General features: G+C 39.9%; 1 protein-coding gene across 2 annotated transcripts in view; it reads right to left on the bottom strand.

The window, feature by feature from the left end:
• The window catches only part of sorl1 (sortilin-related receptor, L(DLR class) A repeats containing), a 244,381-nt gene that overhangs the window by 153,316 nt on the left and 69,664 nt on the right, over positions 1 to 21,401 (bottom strand). For both annotated transcript variants that reach the window (XM_072238121.1, XM_072238122.1), the window contains exons 3-6: positions 14,717 to 14,842; positions 12,562 to 12,723; positions 10,458 to 10,525; positions 9,763 to 9,940 (exon numbers count right to left, since the gene is read on the bottom strand). In XM_072238121.1, the coding sequence (XP_072094222.1) occupies positions 9,763 to 9,940; positions 10,458 to 10,525; positions 12,562 to 12,723; positions 14,717 to 14,842 (534 nt within the window). The remainder of the gene's footprint in view (positions 1 to 9,762; positions 9,941 to 10,457; positions 10,526 to 12,561; positions 12,724 to 14,716; positions 14,843 to 21,401) is intronic.

Genomic DNA, 21,401 nt, shown 5'->3' with positions numbered 1-21,401 from the left:
CCGATGGTTGAGAGGCAACCATCCTGAACCTGTTGGTGTGGGTCCCGAGGTTCCTGTACCTTTGTCCTGATGGCAGCAGTGAGAAGAGAGCATGGCCTGGATGGTGGGGGTCCTTGATGATGGATGCTGCTTTCTTGTGGCAGCGCTCCATGCAGATGTGCTCAATGGTGGTCAAAGCTATACCCATGATGAACTGGACTGTATTTACTATCTACTACAAATTTTCCATTCAAGAGCATTGGTGTTTCCATACCACACCATGATGCAACCAGTTAATATACTCTCCACCACACATCTATAGAAGTTTGTCAAAAGTTTTAGATGTCATGCCGAATTTTCAGAAACCTCTAAAGAAAGTAGAGGGACTGTTGTGTTTTCTTTGTAATGGCACTTGTGTTGGACCCAGGACAGATCGTCTGAAATGATAACACAGAGGAATTTAAAGTTGCTGAACCTCTCCACCTCTGATCCCCTTCTACAGTCACTCTGAGCACCGGTGCTCCACAAGGCTGTGTACTCAGCCCCCTGCTGTACTCACTGTACACCCATGATTGTGTAGCCAAGTTTCCATCAAACTCAACATACAAGTTTGCTGATGACACAACAATTGTAGGCCATATCTCGGGTAATGATGAGTTTGAGTACAGAGAGGAAATTAAGAACCTGGTGGCATGCTGTGAAGACAATAACCTATCCCTCAACGTCAGCAAGACAAAGGAATTGGTTGTTGACTTCAGAAGGAGTAGCAGACCGCACGACCCAATTTACATCAGTGGTGCACAAGTGGAACAGGTCAAAAGCTTTAAGTTCCTCGGGGTCAATATCACAAATAACCTGACTTGGTCCAACCAAGCAGAGTCCACTGCCAAGGCCCACCAGTGCCTTTACTTCCTGAGAAAGCTAAAGAAATTTGGCCTGTCCCCTAAAACCCTCACTAATTTTTATAGATGCACTGTAGAAAGCATTCTTCTAGGGTGCATCACAACCTGGTATGGAAGTTGTCCTGTCCAAGACTGAAAGAAGCTGCAGAAGATCGTGAACACGGCGCAGCACATCACACAAACCAATCTTCCGTCCTTGGACTCACTTTACACCGCACGCTGTCGGAGCAGTGCTGCCAGGATAATCAAGGACACGACCCACCCAGCCAGCACACTTTTCGTCCCTCTTCCCTCCGGGAGAAGGCTCAGAAGCTTGAAGACTTGTACGGCCAGATTTGGGAACAGCTTCTTTCCAACTGTGATAAGACTGCTGAACGGATCCTGACCTGGATCTGGGCTGTACCTTCCAAATATCCGGACCTGCCTCTCAGTTTTTTTGCACTACCTTACTTTCCATGTTTCTATTTTCTATTTATGATTTATAATTTAATGTTTTAATATTTACTAATCTTTACTATTTTTAATATTTAATATTTGTAACCCAGGGAGCGGGAAGCGCGGAATCAAATATCGCTGTGATGATTGTACGTTCTAGTATCAATTGTTTGGTGACAATAAAGTATAAAGTTATTGACTTCCAGTTTCCTTAGAACTGCAGTCATTCCCAATCCCAAGGAACTGCCAGAGAAGACAACAAATGTAAACAATTCTCATTAGCACTGCATAGGATACAATTGTATACAAATTGCTGCGGGTGATCAAGAATTTTGCCAGAATTGAAAATTTGAGTCACAATTAACGATTGAACAGCATGGGTTGCTTTCCCTGCAACAAAGGAGGAAGGCAAAACGCACTGAAGCACATAAATTCTGAAGAACCTAGACAGAGTAAATAGAACAATGTTAAATCCCTAGGGGGTGCAGGCATCTTCTTACCTCACTGAATGCACAGGATTTGTTCCTCTGAACAAAAGCACTAATGGAATCAGCATAACATGTATGCAGTGATGTGTTACTAACAGCACAGTTGTGACAGGAACCTGATGCAAACCAGTTTTCTACATTGCTGACACTACTTAACTAAGAACCTACTGCAAACTCAGAAATGAACCTCCCACTAGAGTTTACGTAAAAGGATCTTCTGATGGCTCTGGGCTTGAACCCACTGGTGTTTATTAGAACGTGGGAAGGATCTTATTTAAACCTATCAAATACTGAAAGGCTTAGATTGGGTGGACATGGAGAGAATGCTTCCAATAGTGGGCGAGTCTAGGACCAGAGGGCATAGTCTCAGAATAGAAGGATATCTCATTAGAACGGAGATGAGGAAGTATTTCTTTAGTCAGAGGGTGGTGAATCTGTGGAATTTATTGACATGGACACAGCTGTGGAGGCTAAGCCATTAGACATATTTAAAGTAGAGAGTGCTAGATTCTTAATTAATAAAGGTTTCAAAGGTTACAAGGAGAAAGCAGGAGAATGAAACTGAGAGGGATGATGGATCAGCCATGATGGAATGGTAGAGAGGGTCAATGGACCAAATGGCCTAATTCTGCTCCTATGTTGTATTGTCTTAAAAGCCGCTGTTACAGCTATTCACAGCTGAGATGCAGGACCAAGGAACTATTCACAGTCAATCCACAATAGAGATCTGAATTCATCGTGGCAGTCAAAGTGTAGGCTCTGAACTTAACATCTCAACACTAAGTGGTTGCTCAGCCACCTAGTACCAGCCTTCATAGGCAATACGTCCACATTGAGCTGCAGGACAATACATTGCCAGAAGAGCACCACAAAGGTCTCACATTCCCACTTGGTTCCTGGTACACCAGAACAGGTCACAGATAGTAGATTAAGAAAAAAAAACAAATAATTATCGACAGTGGTATGTACTTGAGAGTGTTCGGACTGGAAGACAAAGACACACCAAGAATCAGTGTTCTGTGGAGCAATAGCAAGCTAGATTCCAGTGTAGATATATACCTTTAAATCAGTGTAGATTTAAAGACAAGATGATTTTTTTTTAATTAACCCAACAGTAACTCACTACCCAAAATATTGATTAGATTCACAAGTCCACAGGTTTAAAAACACCTGATTGTCTACTTAAGGACCTGCAAGATTACAGACAATTGTAAAATAGTGATTAGGCTGACTGGATCTTTTTCAAATGGCAGACACAATAGCCAAATGGCCTCTTATGTCAAAACCTTTCATGATTCTAATGGCTAGGCAAGCCATGTCACACAACTTTGGTCACATTTTTGGTTCAGCTCCCAGAATTTGAGAATGCATCTTCTCCCCCCCACCCCCCCACCCCCCACACAAGAACAAAAGAAAAGAAAGTAGAAGGAAACAAAATTAAAAGACCCTCTCCAGGCAGAAGTTCTGATGACCTGCATACACATTCTTACATCTTCTCCACCACCTCTACCCCAAGAATAGAGAGAGCTTTCCATTCAAAAGGCACCTTTCTAAAAAAAAATCAGACCAGCAAAAAAAAGAGAAAAATCAGCCATAAAGACTTATTATGAAAGTATGGTATGAGATTTTGTCAATTAATATTATTCACGTGTACTGAAGTCTACGCACAGGCTAATTTATTTCCCCCATCTCACCAAGCTGAATAATACCTTGAGTCTAGTCCCTGTCATCATGGTTTATTACTTAAAATAAAGGAATAAGGACATGTTTTATGTAAAGCTTTAACAGATTGTCTCTAAAAATAAATACCACTCAGGATAGCTCTGCAAAGCAAATATGTACCATAGTTTGGGTAAGCACCCAAACAAGCATCATTAATGAAGCAGGAGCACTATAACGACTACAACAAACATCCAGAAAGGGTGGTACAAGACAAATCTTCCTTTCATTAAGAGTTTAACTGCACAATACATTTTTCTTGCTCAATATTTGATAAGAAAAGCTATGATTAGGTCAACAGTACAAAATATCTGGCTTTAAATCACTCAGTAAGAGAATTTAGTAGTTTTCTACGTTAATAAGTACAACTGTTCCTCATTCAACTGCCATCCGATGAATAGGACATTTCATGGTAACAATTACAATACACATTCACACGTCAGATCTTGGAAGCAGGAATATCAAAAGGATTTAGTCAATACAGCTTTTAACTAATTTTTTTTAAATACAGGAAGTTTGAGACATTTTCTGTTGGGGCCTCCTGCAAAATAAATTGCTATGAAAATTAAAATCAACTATTTGGAAAAAACTGTGGCTAATAACATCAACTATAACCTTCATTAAGTTACTGAGCTTAGAAACACAAGGAACCAAATTAAAACAAATTTAACATCCAGTAACTCAATGTTTTATTAATAAGAAACCCTACAATACCTTTGTTCACTTCCTCTATTTCCTCACTTGCAGGCCCCAGTCAGTTTGAATTGGCAACAACATCACCTCTACAATCTATCAGAATATGTGCACCACAAGACTGTGTGCTTAGCCCCCTATTCTACTTGCTTTACATTTACGGCTAAGCACAACTCCAATGCCATATTCAAGTTTGTTGACGACACTATGGCTGTTAGCCGAATTAAAAGGTAGTAACCAATCAGCATATTGGAGGGAGGTTGAAAATCTGGCTGAGTGGTGTCACAACAACGATCTCTTTACTCAATGTCAGCAAGGCCAAGCAGTTGATTACTGACTGCAGGAGGAAGAAGCTAGAGGTCCACGAGCAGGTCCTCATCATGAAAATCACAGATGGAGAGGATCAGCAACTTTGAATTTTTTGGTGTTATCATTTCAGAGGACCTGTCCTGGGCCCAGCACATACATGCAATTACAAAGAAAGCACAGCAGCGACCCTACTGCCTTAGAAGTTTGCAAAGATTCAGCGTGACATCTAAAACTTTGACATACTTCTATAGATATGTGGTGGAGAGTATATCACAACTTGCTAGGGAAACATCCATGCCCTTGAATGAAAAATCCTACAAAAAGTGGTGGGTACAGCCCAGTCCATCACGGGTAACACCCTCCCTTCCATTGAGCAGATCCACATGGAGCGCTGTTGCAGGAAAGCAGCATCCATCATGGACACACCGCCACACTGCTCTCTTGACGTTGCTGCCATCAGGAAGGTGGCACAGAAGCCTCAGGACTCTCACCACCAGGTTCAGGAACAGTTATTACCCCTCAACCATCAGGTTCTTGAACCAGTGAGGATAACCTCACTTGCCCCATCACTGAACTGTTCCCACAACCCATGGACTCTCTTTCAAGTACTCTTCATCTCATGTTCTCAATATTTATTGCTTATTTATTATTACTTTTTGTATTTGCACAGCATATTGACTTTTGCAATTGGTTGTTTGTTCACCCTGCTGGGTACGGTCCTTCATTGATTCTATTATGGTTCTTGAATTTACAGAGTATGCCCACAAAAATGAATCTATTCTTAGGGCTGCATCTGGTGACATACATGTACTTTGAACTTTATGGATGCATTTGATGAGGACAATGACAATAACAAAAAAAAGCCTTGAGCAACATTCACCTCTAATTAAATTAGCACAGTAAACAAATGTTACTGAACGATCTGCTCATGAACAAGCAACAGAATCCTTCCTTCAACTTTGGCACCACTTCGGTAGATTTCCAACTCACTTGGTAAGATCCTTCAAACCCACAGGTAGGATAGAAGGGGATCAAGTCAGCGTCACCTCCCAAACTGCAGTAATGGCTCTAATTGCATAATGATTGACAGGCCACAATCTTTATGCCCTAGAAAGAACTCCTAAAGAAAGCTCTCTACCCAGAGTTTCATCAGGAGAGAAAAAGCTTCGAGACTGTATCAGATTCCTTGAAAAAGACACAATATCCTCAATTTGCTGTTGAGGATCACAAACCTATAAGCTTCCCAAAATGAAGAAACAACATCTGGGAAGGTCCTGAGCATCTCAGCTTTTCATAACAGGATTACAATAGAAGTCATCCTTAGTCCCAAAAGAGACAGTCAGAGGAGGAGGAAGGAAGAGAATTTCAGTGCCCTGGAGTACATCAACTCACCTGAATAAATTCTCAAACTGAAAAGACATAAACTGGAAGCTAATTTTGTACTTTTTTTTTGCAGTATCATGAAGCAATGCTACTGGAAAGATTCACTATTACACTGGGGCAGCTTAAATCTTTTTGACCTGAACCACATGGCTCACCATCTTAATAGGTTCCAGAGGAGGGGGAAAAAAAATATCAGGAATAATAGCAGATTTAAAAAAAAGCAATGTTATCATCTTGTAGGATGAATTCCTGTACTCAATTTAATATTTATGCTTGAAGAAAAAAAAATTAGTCTTTTTTCTAATGTTATATTGTGTCATAGAACATAGAATAGTACAGCACACACATAAAAGTTGCTGGTGAATGCAGCAGGCCAGGCAGCATCTCTAGGAAGAGGTGCAGTCCTGACGAAGGGTCTCGGCCTGAAACGTCGACTGCACCTCTTCCTAGAGATGCTGCCTGGCCTGCTGCGTTCACCAGCAACTTTTATGTGTGTTGCTTGAATTTCCAGCATCTGCAGAATTCCTGTTGTTTGCATAGTACAGCACACAACAGGCCCTTCGGCTCACAATGTTGTGCCGACCCTCAAACCCTGCCTCCCATATAAGCCCCCACCTTAAATTCCTCCATATACCTGTCTGGTAGTCTCTTAAACTTCACTAGTGTATCTGCCTCCACAACTGACTCAAGCAGTGCATTCCATGCACCAACCACTCTCTGAGTAAAAAACCTTCCTCTAATATCCCCCTTGAACTTCCCACCCCCTACCTTAAAGCCATGTCCTCTTTTGAGCAGTGGTGCCCTGGGAAAGAGGCACTGGCTATCCACTCTATCTATTCCTCTTATTATCTTGTACACCTCTATCATGTCTCCTCTCATCCTCCTCTCCAAAGAGTAAAGCCCCAGCTCCCTTAATCTCCGATCATAATCCATACTCTCTAAACCAGGCAGCATCCTGGTAAATCTCCGCTGTACCCTTTCCAATGCTTCCACATCTTTCCTATAATGAGGCGACCAGAACTGGACACAGTACTCCAAGTGTGGCCTAACCAGAGTCTTATAGAGCTGCATCATTACATCATGACTCTTAAACTCTATCCCTCGACTTATGAAAGCTAACACCCCATAAGCTTTCTTAACTACCTTATCCACCTGTGAGGCAACTTTCAGGGATCTGTGGACATGTACCCCCAGATCCCTCTACTCGTCCACACTACCAAATATCCTGCCCAAGTGTCCCTTTCATTGTATACTTGCTTATGTAAAACAACATTGATTTCACAGAAGTGCAGGCAATTCTGCATCAACTTACTGCAAATTCAATAATTCACTTCAATGGAGAGCTAACTCCTGGCCCGGGGGGGGGGGGGGGGGGGGGCACATTTCAGTTAATTTCAAAAGATTACATTTCGGAGCCTATGCTGATTGATTTTTTTTTTCTCTCATGCTTTTAAATTTTATTTTTAATGTCAGAAAAGTTGACAAACATTCAAGCTGTTGACAGCCAGCTCAGCATAGAGACCAGCCTAACCAGCTACAAAACAAGTCTGTGGGCAAGACTTGTTCAAGCTCTACAACTTGAAGCGTTTGCTTTGAGAATGTCTGGCACCATATCATGCCATGCGCCAGTGATCGGGTCAGAGTCAGTTTCTGGAACCAAATGCACTTAAAATAAAAATTCCAAATTATATCTAGTGATGACTGAACCATCTTCAAGTGAAAGTAACCAAGAACATTTCCTTCACTCCAAACCATATTTGACACACTTAGCATTCAACCTGTACCCAGTCTTATTTAAGAAAGGTATTGTAAAAAGAAAATTTCTACATAAATATTCTCTTAACATTGATATGAAAGTGCAATAAAGAATGACTGATGTACATACAGTAGAACTAAATGATCTTCCCTTACAAAAAAAAAATAAAAAAGGTCACATTTTGTGTAGTTGTACTGCTTGGTGTTACACTAAGCAGTATAGCCATTTCATCAACACTTTGTAGAACATCGATCAAATGTGCAGGTCTGTGGTCACCCTTATCAGCACACTGGCTGGTACATCACAGGGCTGTATTCATAGACCCTTTACACAATATCCTTGGTACCTTCTCAAGTTAAATATTCCATGCTAGATAGTGCACAACAGTTTAACTAACCATCTAGTCCTGATGAAGTTTTAAGGGTATTGGGGAAGTAGGAAATGATTTTTAGACCCTTGTAGATAACCAGTTAAAATTGCGTACAAACTTCTGTTTATTCTGCTCTGAGTAATCTACCTGAGACTGGTTTCAGACTAACAACCTTGCAGACGTCTCCTGAGAATGTTATGTTCTGGGGGTTGGGTTCTGCTTATCAGTCGCACACATCCTGCCTTATGGTTTTGCAAGAAATGAGCTAAGTACCCTCGTTTGTTTAGGGAAAGGGAGGCCTCACTGACAAGGAAAGGAATGAACATCTGTCTATAATTAAATCAGGGCCTAGCAAAGGGAATAACTGATAAGGACTGGACAGTACATCTATCTGTAAGTAAAACCTTGATTTAGTGGACTCTCTTACCTAAGTAGTTAAGTTTTGCTCCAACAGACTTGGTGGGAATACCAGTTGAACTAAGTGCTCTTTGTCTCTTAAGCTAGTTCGATAAATTGTAACGTGTTTGCAGGTTCGATAGAGGTACTACACAAAACCCTCTCCCTCTAGTGTGTGGCTCCGGACCTCTCGCTGGCTGAGTTTCAACAAATAAACTGGTGAAAAGAATAAAGTAAAGAACTGTTTGTGGCGTAGTCATTGGTCCGGCAAATTTAAGTTTACAGTCCCACAACTCAAAAATCAAACTATTTGGTACGGAACACATTCAGAATCATCCCATGACTAGCTCCTGAGCACATGGATGACTAGCTTCCACAAATCATAAAAACCTCCCAGAAATCACCAGGAAACCAGGACAAATGAAAATTTGAAATTACAATAATCTCAATTTTGGGTATTGTTGGGTGGTCCACGAACCCCATATGAAACAAGGTCAAGATGCTCACAGCCAACTTCCTAAATGAATAGCTTTGAAGACTGTTCCAATTAGCAGCAATAAGATTCATGCAATTTATCCTATTGTGAAATCACCTAGTTTTGACTTCTACCAGTAAATCTGGTAGAGACAGAACTGTACAAGTACATTTAATTAAAAGATTAGCTTAAAATCTGGAAATGAAAGGAAAAAAGGAAAATAGTAAGATCTCTGAAAAAAGAATTTCAGATTCCAACTTATCCCTTGTATTTTCAACATATTTGTCTCCACATATACTAGTTAATTTTAGGAAAGAATTTCTCTTTAATAGCTTGTTAACAATGTCACTTGACCAACACCTTGGCACTTGCCTTCCACCCCACCAGCCACCATATTCAATGTATTATCCTTGGCAATATTCGCTAGTTCCAACATTATGCCACCACCTGTCCCTTCTCTTTTCTAATTCACACTTCCATCCCCACCCACCACCACCAAGTTCATGGCAACTTCCCAGATATGACAAAGTTACCAAAACTCTGGGAAAGATTCACTCAGACAAAGCTACATGACATCTCATCAAACGAGGGGAATATCCTGCTCTGAAGGGAACAGTTGCACTGTGGAGGAAATCAACAGGGGAAAACAAAACTAAACAAGACCTAGGCACGTACTTTTATCTTCCAATTGGCTATTCTCAATGGGTCTGCTACAGCGCCTGGGGTCTTAATTAACCAATGGTATTTGCTAGTTTTTATCATGGGCTCAAAGACCAATGTTGAACACATTGAAACAGCAAAAGCTTTTCTTCTATTTGACTTTCTCTTAAAGCAAAAATATGTATAAGAATACTCACCACTTTTTTTGTGGCAAACATGTATTTGCCTTGCAACTGAAAGTCATCTACTCCTTCCAAAATAATCTCATGGTTTTGAGTCTGAAAGAGATCTGTGCTTTTGATGATGCTAGAGGAACCTGTTGGCTCATGGCGCTCAACATAAATTGTAGTAGTAGAGTCGTATGGTTCTACACCCCTGCAAAATTGAAGAGCAAATACAATTGCAATTTCTGAAAATTCTTTACAGCCAATTGATGCAACAATTGTTCTTAGAATTACACCACAAAGTGGCATAGTCTTCCACCTAGTAGGATGGCCTTGTAGTCAAAATTTTCCCACAGCCAAGAACAATCTAATGCAAGCTATTCCACTTTTCCTCCCAACAAGCCAATCTACCCTATTATGTCACAGAATCAGCAGAAATATGGGAATGAAAATAGTCAATCATTCCAACAGATTTAACAAGTTTCAAGATGCACAATTCTACAAAGGAGCTATAAACCATTTAATAAAGCTTGTTCAGAGAATCCAAAACAGTATTTTAATCTACTCTGTGAAAGTCAATTCCAAGCACACGAATTACAAGGACTTCAATGTACATGCACTAACTGGCCCCTCAAGTCCAACAATGTAATCTGGGAGTACATGCAGTACTTTTTTTAAAATTCCAAATTAGACAAATTAACATTTAAAAACTACGTAATTATCCATACCAGTGGAACGATTTCACATGCTCCTGAATCAAGATCCATGTTTGTCCAAAGTCATCAGATTTCCAAAGCTGCAAGATAAAAACCCTTTTCTTAGGAAAGGTCACACTGAAGTACACACTGCAGGATCCTGAATAGATTCATCAGACTGAAAGAAAATACCTGTAAAATTCCTCTTGCAGCATCCAAATACCAAAGATACAGGGAAATTAAAATTTAAGCCCTACCTGGGAAAAACTAACAAGGAAAACAAATTAAACAACTGGAGGTTATGCTCCTGTTAAGGACACAAGGTATACCTAAATATTCATTATTGTCCCACCAAAATTTTTAAGTTTTTGTTTTAGACAGCAACCTAGAGAAGATATAATGGCATTTAAGTTGAAACACTTCAAAAATCAGCAACAAATTACACTGAATCATGCTTGTCAACAGCCAGCAGATTCATTAAGAGCTGTTAGCTACTGGAGTATGTTGGAAGCACTATCAGGTCTTCTTCACCTGTGTAGTGCAAGCACAACTGACCCTGCAATCTGTTCCTAGACTCATTACCAATTTCAATGGTACCTGCAACAACCCAAGCTGAGGAGTTGGGTGTTTGCCCAAAATTTGTGCCATTCCTTTGAATAAGGCCACCAACATGCATTAAAAAAAAGTGATGCTCCAAGTATTTATTTAGAGATACGGAGTGGAACAGGTCCATCCAGCCCATCGAATTGCACCTCGCAGCAACCCATCGATTTTAACCCTTGCCTAACCACAGAACAATTTACAGTGACTGGTATGTCTTTGGACTATCACAGGAAATCAGAGCACCCGGTGTAAACCACCGCGTACAGGGTAATGAACATACTAATTTGTTTACAGAGGATGTCAGCATTAAACTCTGAAGCCCCGAGATGTAATAGCATCATGTTAACTGCTTAGCTACCGTGGTGCCTGATGCCAATTGGCAAGTAAATTAATTGATTAAAATTATGGAAAAGCAGATAACCTTTTTAAGGTTGAGTATTACAAATAAAAACATACAAAGGTTGTTCGTCTTGTGGTTCTGAAATGCTCTAATAATTGTGCACATTCTGCACAATTTTGGCCATTGCTACCATCATACATGGCAGCCTGCCTTAACACTTACCGCAATAATAAATTAAATTACTGAATGCAGCCATGCATTCCATGTAATTAAAATTGCCATGATACAAGCCATAGCAAAAGTGTCTTAAAGTTTACTTTAACCTGGGCTCTTTTTAAGTTAGCAGGTTGACTGATACATATTAAGAGGCAAGTAATGACTTTTATCTATTTTCTACAGGGAAACTACAATTTAAAAAGTGATTCCTTTTGTTTCTACACGACAAGCATTTTAAAAAAAAACAAACAGGAATCTATTTTCTTGCACAAAACAACATGTTTTATACATAATGCCTATAAATTCTTCAATAAAGCACAAGACCTCCTAAACAAATAAACATTTTACTTATTTTTGGCTTTGGTAGCCTCAAAGTAGCATTCTCCCAAGAATCAGCACCATTGTTAGAACATAGAAATCTACAGCACATTACAGGCCCTTTGGCCCACAATATAGTGCCAACCATGTAACCTATTCTAGGAACTGTCTAGAATTTCCCTAGCACATAGCTCTCTATTTTTCTAAGCTCCATGTACCTACCTAAGCTGTTAAAAGACCCCATTGTACCCGCTTCCACCACCGCCGCCGGCAGTGCATTCCATGCACCCACCACTGTGAAAAATTTAATCCTGACATCCCCTCAGTACCCATTTCCAACCACCTTAAAACTATGTCCCCTCGTGTTACCCATTTCAGCCGTGGGAAAAAGCCTCTGGCTATCCACACGATCAATGTCCCTTATCATCTTATACACCTCTATAAGGTCACCCCATCCTCTGTCGCTTTAAGGAGAAAAGGCCAAGTTCACTTAACCTATTCTTATAAGGTACACCCTCCAATCCAGGCAACATCCTTGTAAATCTCCTCTGTACTCTCTGTAGTATCCACATCCTTCCTGTAGTGAGGTGACCACAACTATTCATCAATTTTCTTCAATCATTTCCTGCATACAGCAAGGCTGAGACAAATAAATAATACCTGTTTGTTTGGATGAGAGCTATCATAACCAAGAACAAGACTGGGATTTGTGCTGTGCAGGAGAAGATCTGTTGGACTGAAAGGAATAGGAACGTGCTGGATTGAAGAGCAGAAGTTCAAAGTGATCCACAAGCAACGATTTTTGGTGTCTGCAAAAAGAAACTGAGTAAACAGGAAAAACAAATCAGTATAAACTTAACAAACAAGAATTCCCATTAATTTTAGAATTATTAAGATGCTACTTAGTGTTAAGAATCTCCTAACCTCTTTGGCATCATTTGTGCAATGAAGTCTTGTCATTAGTCAACAATACTTTGTGACTAAACTTTAGAATACAACATGACTTTTTGCATTTAAAAATCATAAATAGGATAAATTATGCAATGTATGGATGGCTTCCTGGAGCTAAAATTGTTTTTTGCAAATTATAAAAGAAATTTTGGATAACAAAATTAAAATCCATTGGAATTTATTATAATTGTTAGTAATACAAATTTGTAGGCAGAATGAACATCAAGACCCAGAGTCGATCACATCTGAAAGATGTATTATCAATAAATATTTCTCAATGTAATTTTTGTAGTAATGAACTTCCTTGCAAATCAACTGATAGAACTTTATATGCTTTAGTTTCAATATACAGAATTGCCAGAACCATTCATTGCAGTGTACATGTCATAGTTTAAAAGTTATTCCACCTGGTGGGCATAAATAACAAATGATCTTGCAAAGGGGAAAAATGAAATTTTTAGTGTATGGCTTTCCAGGAGACATTGCAGGAAAGCACTGCTTCACAAAGAACTCTATTTAAAGGTGAAGGTATGGGGGACATGGACAGACAAGACTGAACACTGCATTTTCATTGTTTGAAATCACATTTCGAGCACCTGCTGTATTTAGCTTTTGAAATATCAGGTTATTGTCCAAATAAGAAAAATATCAAAACAAAGTTATGCTTGGCCAGAGAAAAGTGTCAATTTACATAGTAACAGTGATACAGTTTTCACTGGAGTGCTTCTCTGAATTCATTGATCTGTAAATTCTTGGGGGGTCCCAAAGAGTAAAGAATGACTTGTTTCTCCTTCAGTTCTGTGGATTCTGAAGTTTTTGAAAACTACAATGCAAAATAAACCAACTCAGCCACAGGTGGGACATCAAGTGCTCAATAAAATAGGCAGATAGATGTTTTGCATTCTTCCCATTTTTGCTTTTCATGTATCCCAGTGAGGAAACAAATGGTGCTTTGGTGCCTACCTGGATCCTGTCCTCCTTACCCCAGAGACTGAGAACATTCTTGAATCATCTCATCTCCATCTTCCTGAAAGTTTTTATCCCCACGATTCAGAATAGTGCTCATTTTAGAATTTGAAGTCAGTCACACAGAAAATGTGGCCTGCCTGCTAGAAGTGATTGGACTTTTTAAAAAGTGCTGTTGCTGAGAATACTGGCCTAGGGAAGAGTTCTGACATTAGTTCACCTATCCTGCCAATGCATTTGGAAGATCTTACAGAGACAGCATTTGCCAGGGCTTCACCAACACTTCAGGCTTACTATTGTCTGTCCAAAGCATTGAGTACTAGATCAATGTGCTCGATAAACATTAGCTTGATGCCAGATTTAAGATGAGGTCTTGAAATACCTTTCATCAGTTAGCAAACACTGCTAATGCACCAAGGACCATGATAAATTTTGCAATCAAAGTTTACCTTCCCACAGATTGGTTCCCAAGTTACAAAAAATGAACCACATCAGCCTCCTAAGGCAGTGCGGAATTTATGATGATATTTACATTGTGCTTTAAGCTAGAAAGTTCCAGTATTATATATAGACACCCTATGATAAAAATCCTGCAACTTCTCTGATTGCCATCAATTGAAGTTTAACTCTGTGCAGTTAAATCAGTGGATTAAAAATATGGAACCAAAGCATTTGCACCATTAGAAACATACAAGGTATCAATAACTACAATCTTTACATAAAAGGAGATTGTCAAAGAGAACAGCTGACAGCAACGAATCAGTGCTGTTCTAGAAACACCACTACATTATGAAAAAGTAAAAAATTAATAATGAGGTATGTACAAATAAATCTGAAGAGAAGATACTTATTGTAACAGCACCAACTTTTTCCTATTATTCTAAAGAATGACTCTTACCCGTTTGTTATCTATTGGGCTGTGGTAAAACTGAGCAATACATTTTTGTGTTTTTGTTTCATCTTCCAGTTTGAACTTCTCATTGATTTTCTTGAAGGTCTTCCCATAGTCATATGAAATGTACACCTAGGGGTAGGAGAGACCAAAGAGGAAAAATTATTACACAGAATTAACAATAAGAACCAAGCTGATAAACTCAATTTATCTATTATATCACGGGTGCTCCACAAGTCTCCATCCATCTTTTTATTTAATCCACTCAGCGGAATCTTCTATTCCTTTCTCCAACATTGAATTTAAGGACAATGGCATGCTGATGCATTTTGGGAAGTTAAACCAAGGTAGGACATACACAGCGATTAACAGGGCCCTAGGGAGTGTTGTAGGACAAAAGCTATCTGTAGGCACAAGTATACAGATGTCCAAAAGTAGTGATACAGGCAGACAAGCTGATGAAAGGAGCAGATGGCATGCTTGCTTTCATCAGACTGGGCAATGAATACAAGAGTTAGACTTCATGTTATGAAGCTGTACAAAATGCTAGTGAGACTGCATTTGGAATACTGTGTACAGTTCTCATCAATATACTGTAGGAAGGATGTGATTAAGCTAGAGAGTGCAGAAAAGATTCACAAGGATGTTGCCAGGGTTAGAGAGCTTGAGTGTACAAGGAGACACTGGACTGGTTGGGATGATTTTCCCTGGAGTGAAGGAAGCTAAGGGGTAATCTAACAGGAGTTTTATAAAGTCGTGAGGGGAACAGATAACATGGATGGTCACAGTCTCTCCCTCCCTCCCCCCCCGCCCAAAGAGTTGGTGAGTCAAATGCCAGAGGGTAAAGGTTTGAGATAGTGGGGAAATATTTAAAAAGGGACTCAAAATGGGTATGCTTTTTCCAACACAGAAGGTGGCAGGTATTCGGAGGAAGTGGTTGAGCCGGACACAATAACAACAACGATGGACAGATCTATGAATAGGAAAGGTTTAGAACGAACGATATGGGCTAAATGCAGGCATATGGAATTAATGTTCGACCTGCTGCTATGTTGGACAATGTCTTAAAAACACTCTGACTATTCACCTTAAATGTTATGCAAGGTGAATGCAGTAAATAGCCATCTTTCCAACCTAAGTGGCCTAATATATTTTGACTTTTCCAAAGTGAAAAAGGCATAGAAACAGACACAGCAATTTTTTGAGAAAGACTGACAAAATAAAATTCAGAGCAGGGCAGCTGAGTGCACTGGTGCAATTGAAAGTTAGGAACAAGGAAAATGAAATTGTTTAAATTGAAACCATAAGATGCAAATCACTGATGCAAGAGATATGAAAAGTGTGTTCATACCTCAAGAGTTGACAGTAGATTAGAAAATGAAAAAAAACTGATAAATTTAAAGATATAGCTTAAAATTTAAAGCCTCAAAGTGCTTGCTGCCATAAAGATGTCCTCTAAATTCTGTTGTACAACTGATTCTCTCTTTAAGAACACCGTTCTCATTGTCCATCCATTTTCTGAACTTCCCCATGACCAATTTCTCTTCCCATACAAGTTACATCATTAGATTAGTTCCTCTAATCACACTTAGCCTGAAATGATAAAAAAGTTGCATTGAAATTCAAATTAGAAATGTTTACTCTCTCTCTCCCCACCAACGCTGCTTGACTTGATTATTTCCAGCATTCTGCATTTCTATTTCCTGTTATTTTCTCTTCATATCTATGGCATTTTAATGTATATAGATCCATGTCTACGTGAAATATTCTTACCTCCTAATGTTTTACTATTTTTTGTGCATCTTGTTCCATTTGAGATTCAAACTAGATGATCTCACATTTATTCACACTGAAATCTATTTACTGCAATTATGCACATTCACTTATCTTTTTCTAACTTGATTTTTTTTTTAAAAAAAACTTCCACCTACATATTACGAAAAGATCTATTTGGGAGTCATCATCCAAATTTGGATAGCTGGTTTTCCTTTCAATCACTTGCATCATCGATAAAAATGCTAAACAGCGAATGCCCCAACAAATACTTTCAAGATGCCACTTGTTCTTTTTGCTTACTCGAGCATCTCCTGACACTGATCCAATTATGAAATATCTTCAATATTTTCAGTCTGACAAACTTCATGGTGCTTTGTGAGAGGATCGACCTTATCCCTACGAGTATGTGGGGTGATACAAGAGAATGTAGAGGGGTGAGGAAGAGAAAAGTATAGGCAAAAGAAAACAAAGTCAGAGGAAGAAGAGGGAGCAGTAAGAAAGATGCACCTCACTGAACCAAAGGGTTTAAGCAAAGCTTACATGAGAAAGTACTGCTGTGCACTTTTAAATTACTCTCTTATATTAAAAATATAAACCATTTAAAATATTTTAAACTGTCCTGACAGCATGAAAATCACAAACGTAATTTTTAATGCAAATTAAAACTTTGGATATTCAAATACAATTTTATAAAATTCAATGTATTTAAATATCCAAATACATATCTTAAATAACAATGCATCACTGTACAGGAAGGAACTTCAAATTTCTCAGTGTTATCATTTCAGAGGACCTGCCCTGGACCCAGCACGCAAGTGCAATTACAAAGAAAACATGACAGCATCTCTACTTTCTCTGAAGTTCGAGAGTATATTGACTGGTCGCATCATAGCCTTGAATGGAAAAAAATCCTACAAAAAGTTGGATGTGGCCCAGTCCATCACAGGTAAAACACTCCCCACCATTGAGCACATCTACATGCGTGCTATCACAGGAAAGCAGCATCCATCATCAGGGACTCCACCACCACCCAGGTCATGGTCTTCTCTCTGCTGCCATCAGGAAGGTGGTACTAGACACTCACCACCAGGTTCAGGAACAGGTATTGCTCCTCAGCCATCAGGCCCTTGAAACAAAGGGGATAACTTCACTCAAGTTCACTTGCCCCCTCACTTAACTGTTCCCACACCTATCAACTCACTGTCAATGACTTTTCATCTCATGTTCTTGATGCTTATTGCTTATTTATTTTTGTTCTCTTTTGTTTTTGCAAAGCTCGTCATCTTTCAGATATTAGTTGTTTGTCCACCCCGTTGGGTGTGACCTTTCATTAACTCTATTATATTTCTTGGATTGATTGAGTACACCAAAGAAACAAATCTCAGTACATGTATGTCACCATATACAACCCTTTGATAATAAATTTGCTTTGAACTTTGAGATAGAGGAGCTAGTGGTATGATGTCATGATAACAAACGTGCCTTCAATGTCAGCAAACAAAAGCACTGGCCACTGTATTCACTAAGGGGGTGGGTGGCCAGTGAACATGCTTCTGTTCATATTAATGGTGCTGAAGTGGAGAGGGTTGAGCACAAATTCCTAGGAGTGAACATCAATAGTCTACCCTGGTCTAACCAGAAAGATGCCACAGCCAAGAAAGCTCAGCAGTGCATTGACTTCTTCAGGAAGCAGAGATATCTGGCATGGTCATGTTGACAATCGTGAGTTTTTAAATCAATGCACCACAGACAATACCCTATCCAGATACACCATAGCTTGGTATGGCAACTGCTCTGCCCAAGACCAAAGAAATTGTAGAGTTGTATACATAGCTCATCATGCCATAGAAACTAGCCTTCCCCTCCATGGACTGTCTACACTTTTCACTGCCTCAGTGAAACAGCCAGCATAATCAAAGGCCCCACCACGCTAAACATTCTTCCCCCACCCGTCCTATCAGACACAAGATACAAAAGCCTGAAAGCACACAGCACCAGGCTCAAGGAGAACACCTATCTCTCTGTTATAAGATATTAAACTGTATAGTATGACAGACTCTTGACCTCAATTGTACCAGGTCCTTGTACTTTCCTGTCTGTACTACACTTTCTCTGCAACACTTTATTCTGCAATTGTTTTCCTTTATATTTCCTCAATGAACTGTTTTAAGTAGTGATTGCACGGATGGCATGCACAACAAAGCTTTTTCCATTGTTTTATGGAATAATAATAATAATAACAAGAACAGATTTACTCTTTACATATGCCATTATAAAAGACATTTGGATCATATAAAATTTATTGAAACCTGCTTGACAACTGAGAAAACAAAAGAGTCCCAATGAACATGAATTAAGGCACCGAATTGCCAAATCTAAAGTCTATGGTTATGCAGATACAAACAAACTTCTGCAATCCAGATAACAGACAAGTAGCAAGCCATTTGTTTTTCTTAAAATCTGAAGCAGTTAATCATGGTTCACTCTATGACTCAGTCAATAATTACATAACTTGGAAGAAAAGCACTTGATCAGAAAAGCCCGAGCAACACACACACACATAAAAGTTGCTGGTGAACGCAGCAGGCCAGGCAACATCTCTAGGAAGAGGTACAGTCGACGTTTCGGGCCGGGACCCTTCGTCAGGACTAACTGAAAGAAGAGCTAGTAAGAGATTTGAAAGTGGGAGGGGGAGGGGGAGAGGGAGATCCAAAATGATAGGAGAAGACAGGAGGGGGAGAAATGGAGCCAAGAGCTGGAAAGTTGATTGGCAAAAGGGATATGAGAGGATCATGGGACAGGAGGCCCAGGGAGAAGGAAACGGGGGAGGGGGAAAAACCCAGAGGATGGGCAAGGGGTATAGTGAGAGGGACAGAGGAAGAAAAAGGAGAGAGAGAAAAAGAATGTGTGTATATAAATAAATTATTGGCAAGACCTGACGCAGACTGGGAGATCATTTTGCTGAATACCTACGCTCTGTCCGCCAGAGAAAGCAGGATCTCCCAGTGGCCACACATTTTAATTCCACGTCCCATTCCCATCCTGATATGTCTATCCACGGCCTCCTCTACTGTCAAGATGAAGCCACACTCAGGTTGGAGGAACAACACCTTATATTCCGTCTGGGTAGTCTCCAACCTGATGGCATGAACATTGACTTCTCTAATTTCCGCTAATGCTCCACCTCCCCCTCCTAACCCATCCGTTATTTATTTATATAATCACATTCTTTTTCTCTCTCTCCTTTTTCTCCCTCTGTAACTCTCACTATACCCCTTGCCCATCCTCTGGGCTTTTTCTCCCCCCCCAACATTTTTCTTTTTCCCTGGACCTCCTGTCCCATGATCCTCTCATATCCCTTTTGCCAATCACCTGTCCAGCTCTTGGCTCCATCCCTCCCCCTCCTGTCTTCTCCTATCATTTTGGATCTCCCCCTCCCCCTCTCAAATCTCTTACTAACTCTTCTTTCAGTTAGTCCTGACGAAGGGTCTTGGCCCAAAACGTCGACTGTACCTCTTCTTAGAGATGCTGCCTGGCCTGCTGCGTTCACCAGCAACTCTTATGTGTGTTGCTTGAAATTCCAGCATCTGCAGATTTCCTCGTGTTTGCATTAGAGAAGCCCGAGGTTTTGTTTCATTATTATATAAGTTATTAGTACAGTAATGTTAATGTACATGTGAAGGGGAAACCTACTTCATTGTTCAAGCAGCAGTACAAGTCTTAACACGTAGAACAGCTAAGATACTATTCAAAGATGTAGAACAGTTAACAAACTATTCAACCTGCAGATGGGTTATTTACCCAGAAAAAAGTATATTCGTATTCATAATTTTGTTACCCATATTAAAAATGACACTACGCTGCAAGATTGTGCTCGTTTCTTTTTCTAGTTTCTCTATTCAAGGGGTATTTGAGAGATTTTTAACCTCTACCTCCCCCAGGCTGTGGTTCCCTCCTGCTTTAAGATGACCACTGTCACCTCAGTACCCAATAAAAACAAGATGTGCCTTAATGACCATCACCCAGTAACTCCAACATCTACTGTCATGAAGTGCTTTGAAAAGCTGGTCATGGCAAACATCAACTTGAGCTTTCCAGAAAACTTAAAATTTGTCTACCACTGAAACGAGTCTACTGTGGACACCATCCTCCTGGTCCTACGCTCATCTCTGCAACAAACGGAGAGTAAAGACCTCCGTCAGACTTGTTTATTGACTACAGTTCTTGCCTTGTTAGAGTGAGTTTTGGGTTTAGGTCATTTACATTTAGCGAATGGCTTTGGCTACCAGTCTTCTGTCCCTTGAAAATGTATTGTGGATTTAATTTGGAACAATGCATCCCTGAAAGCTGTGAATCCCAGTTCAGACGATGCCGGTGTCTGTGGTACAAATGCAAATCAGGAGGTGTGAAGCTTGTTTGTAGTTTCAAAAGAAAACATCGTCTATACTTTGCAAATATGGAATTGCCCTATGTTTAGCACATAAAACATTGAGCCCCACATTGGGCCAGCAGATCTTTCTACCAAAAGCATCTCCATATGATGTCTGCTGTACCTTCTGTCAAGTAAAGAAGCTGCTTTGTATCTAACAGTAATGGTGGACACCATCTCCCTGGTCCTACGCTCATCTCTGCAGCAAACGGAGAGCAAAGATACCTCTGTCAGACCAGTTTATTGACTACAGTTCTTGCCTTCAATATTATTATTCCAAGCAAACTTATCACTAAACTCCAGAACCCATGAGTTAATGCCTCCCTCTGCAATTGCATCATTGACTTCCTAACCAACAGACTGCAATAAGTATAGACAGCAACACCACTGCCACAATTATTCTACACACTGGCATTCCACAAGGTTGTCTCCTCAGTGCCCAACTCTATTCACTTTCCTCTCATGACTGTTGCCAGATGTTGAAAG

This window comes from Mobula birostris, chromosome 20 (assembly GCF_030028105.1).
Source record: "Mobula birostris isolate sMobBir1 chromosome 20, sMobBir1.hap1, whole genome shotgun sequence".
Classification (NCBI taxonomy): domain Eukaryota; kingdom Metazoa; phylum Chordata; class Chondrichthyes; order Myliobatiformes; family Myliobatidae; genus Mobula; species Mobula birostris.
The sequence above is the reverse complement of the archived record's forward strand: the minus strand, read 5'-3'. Positions and strand labels throughout refer to the sequence as shown.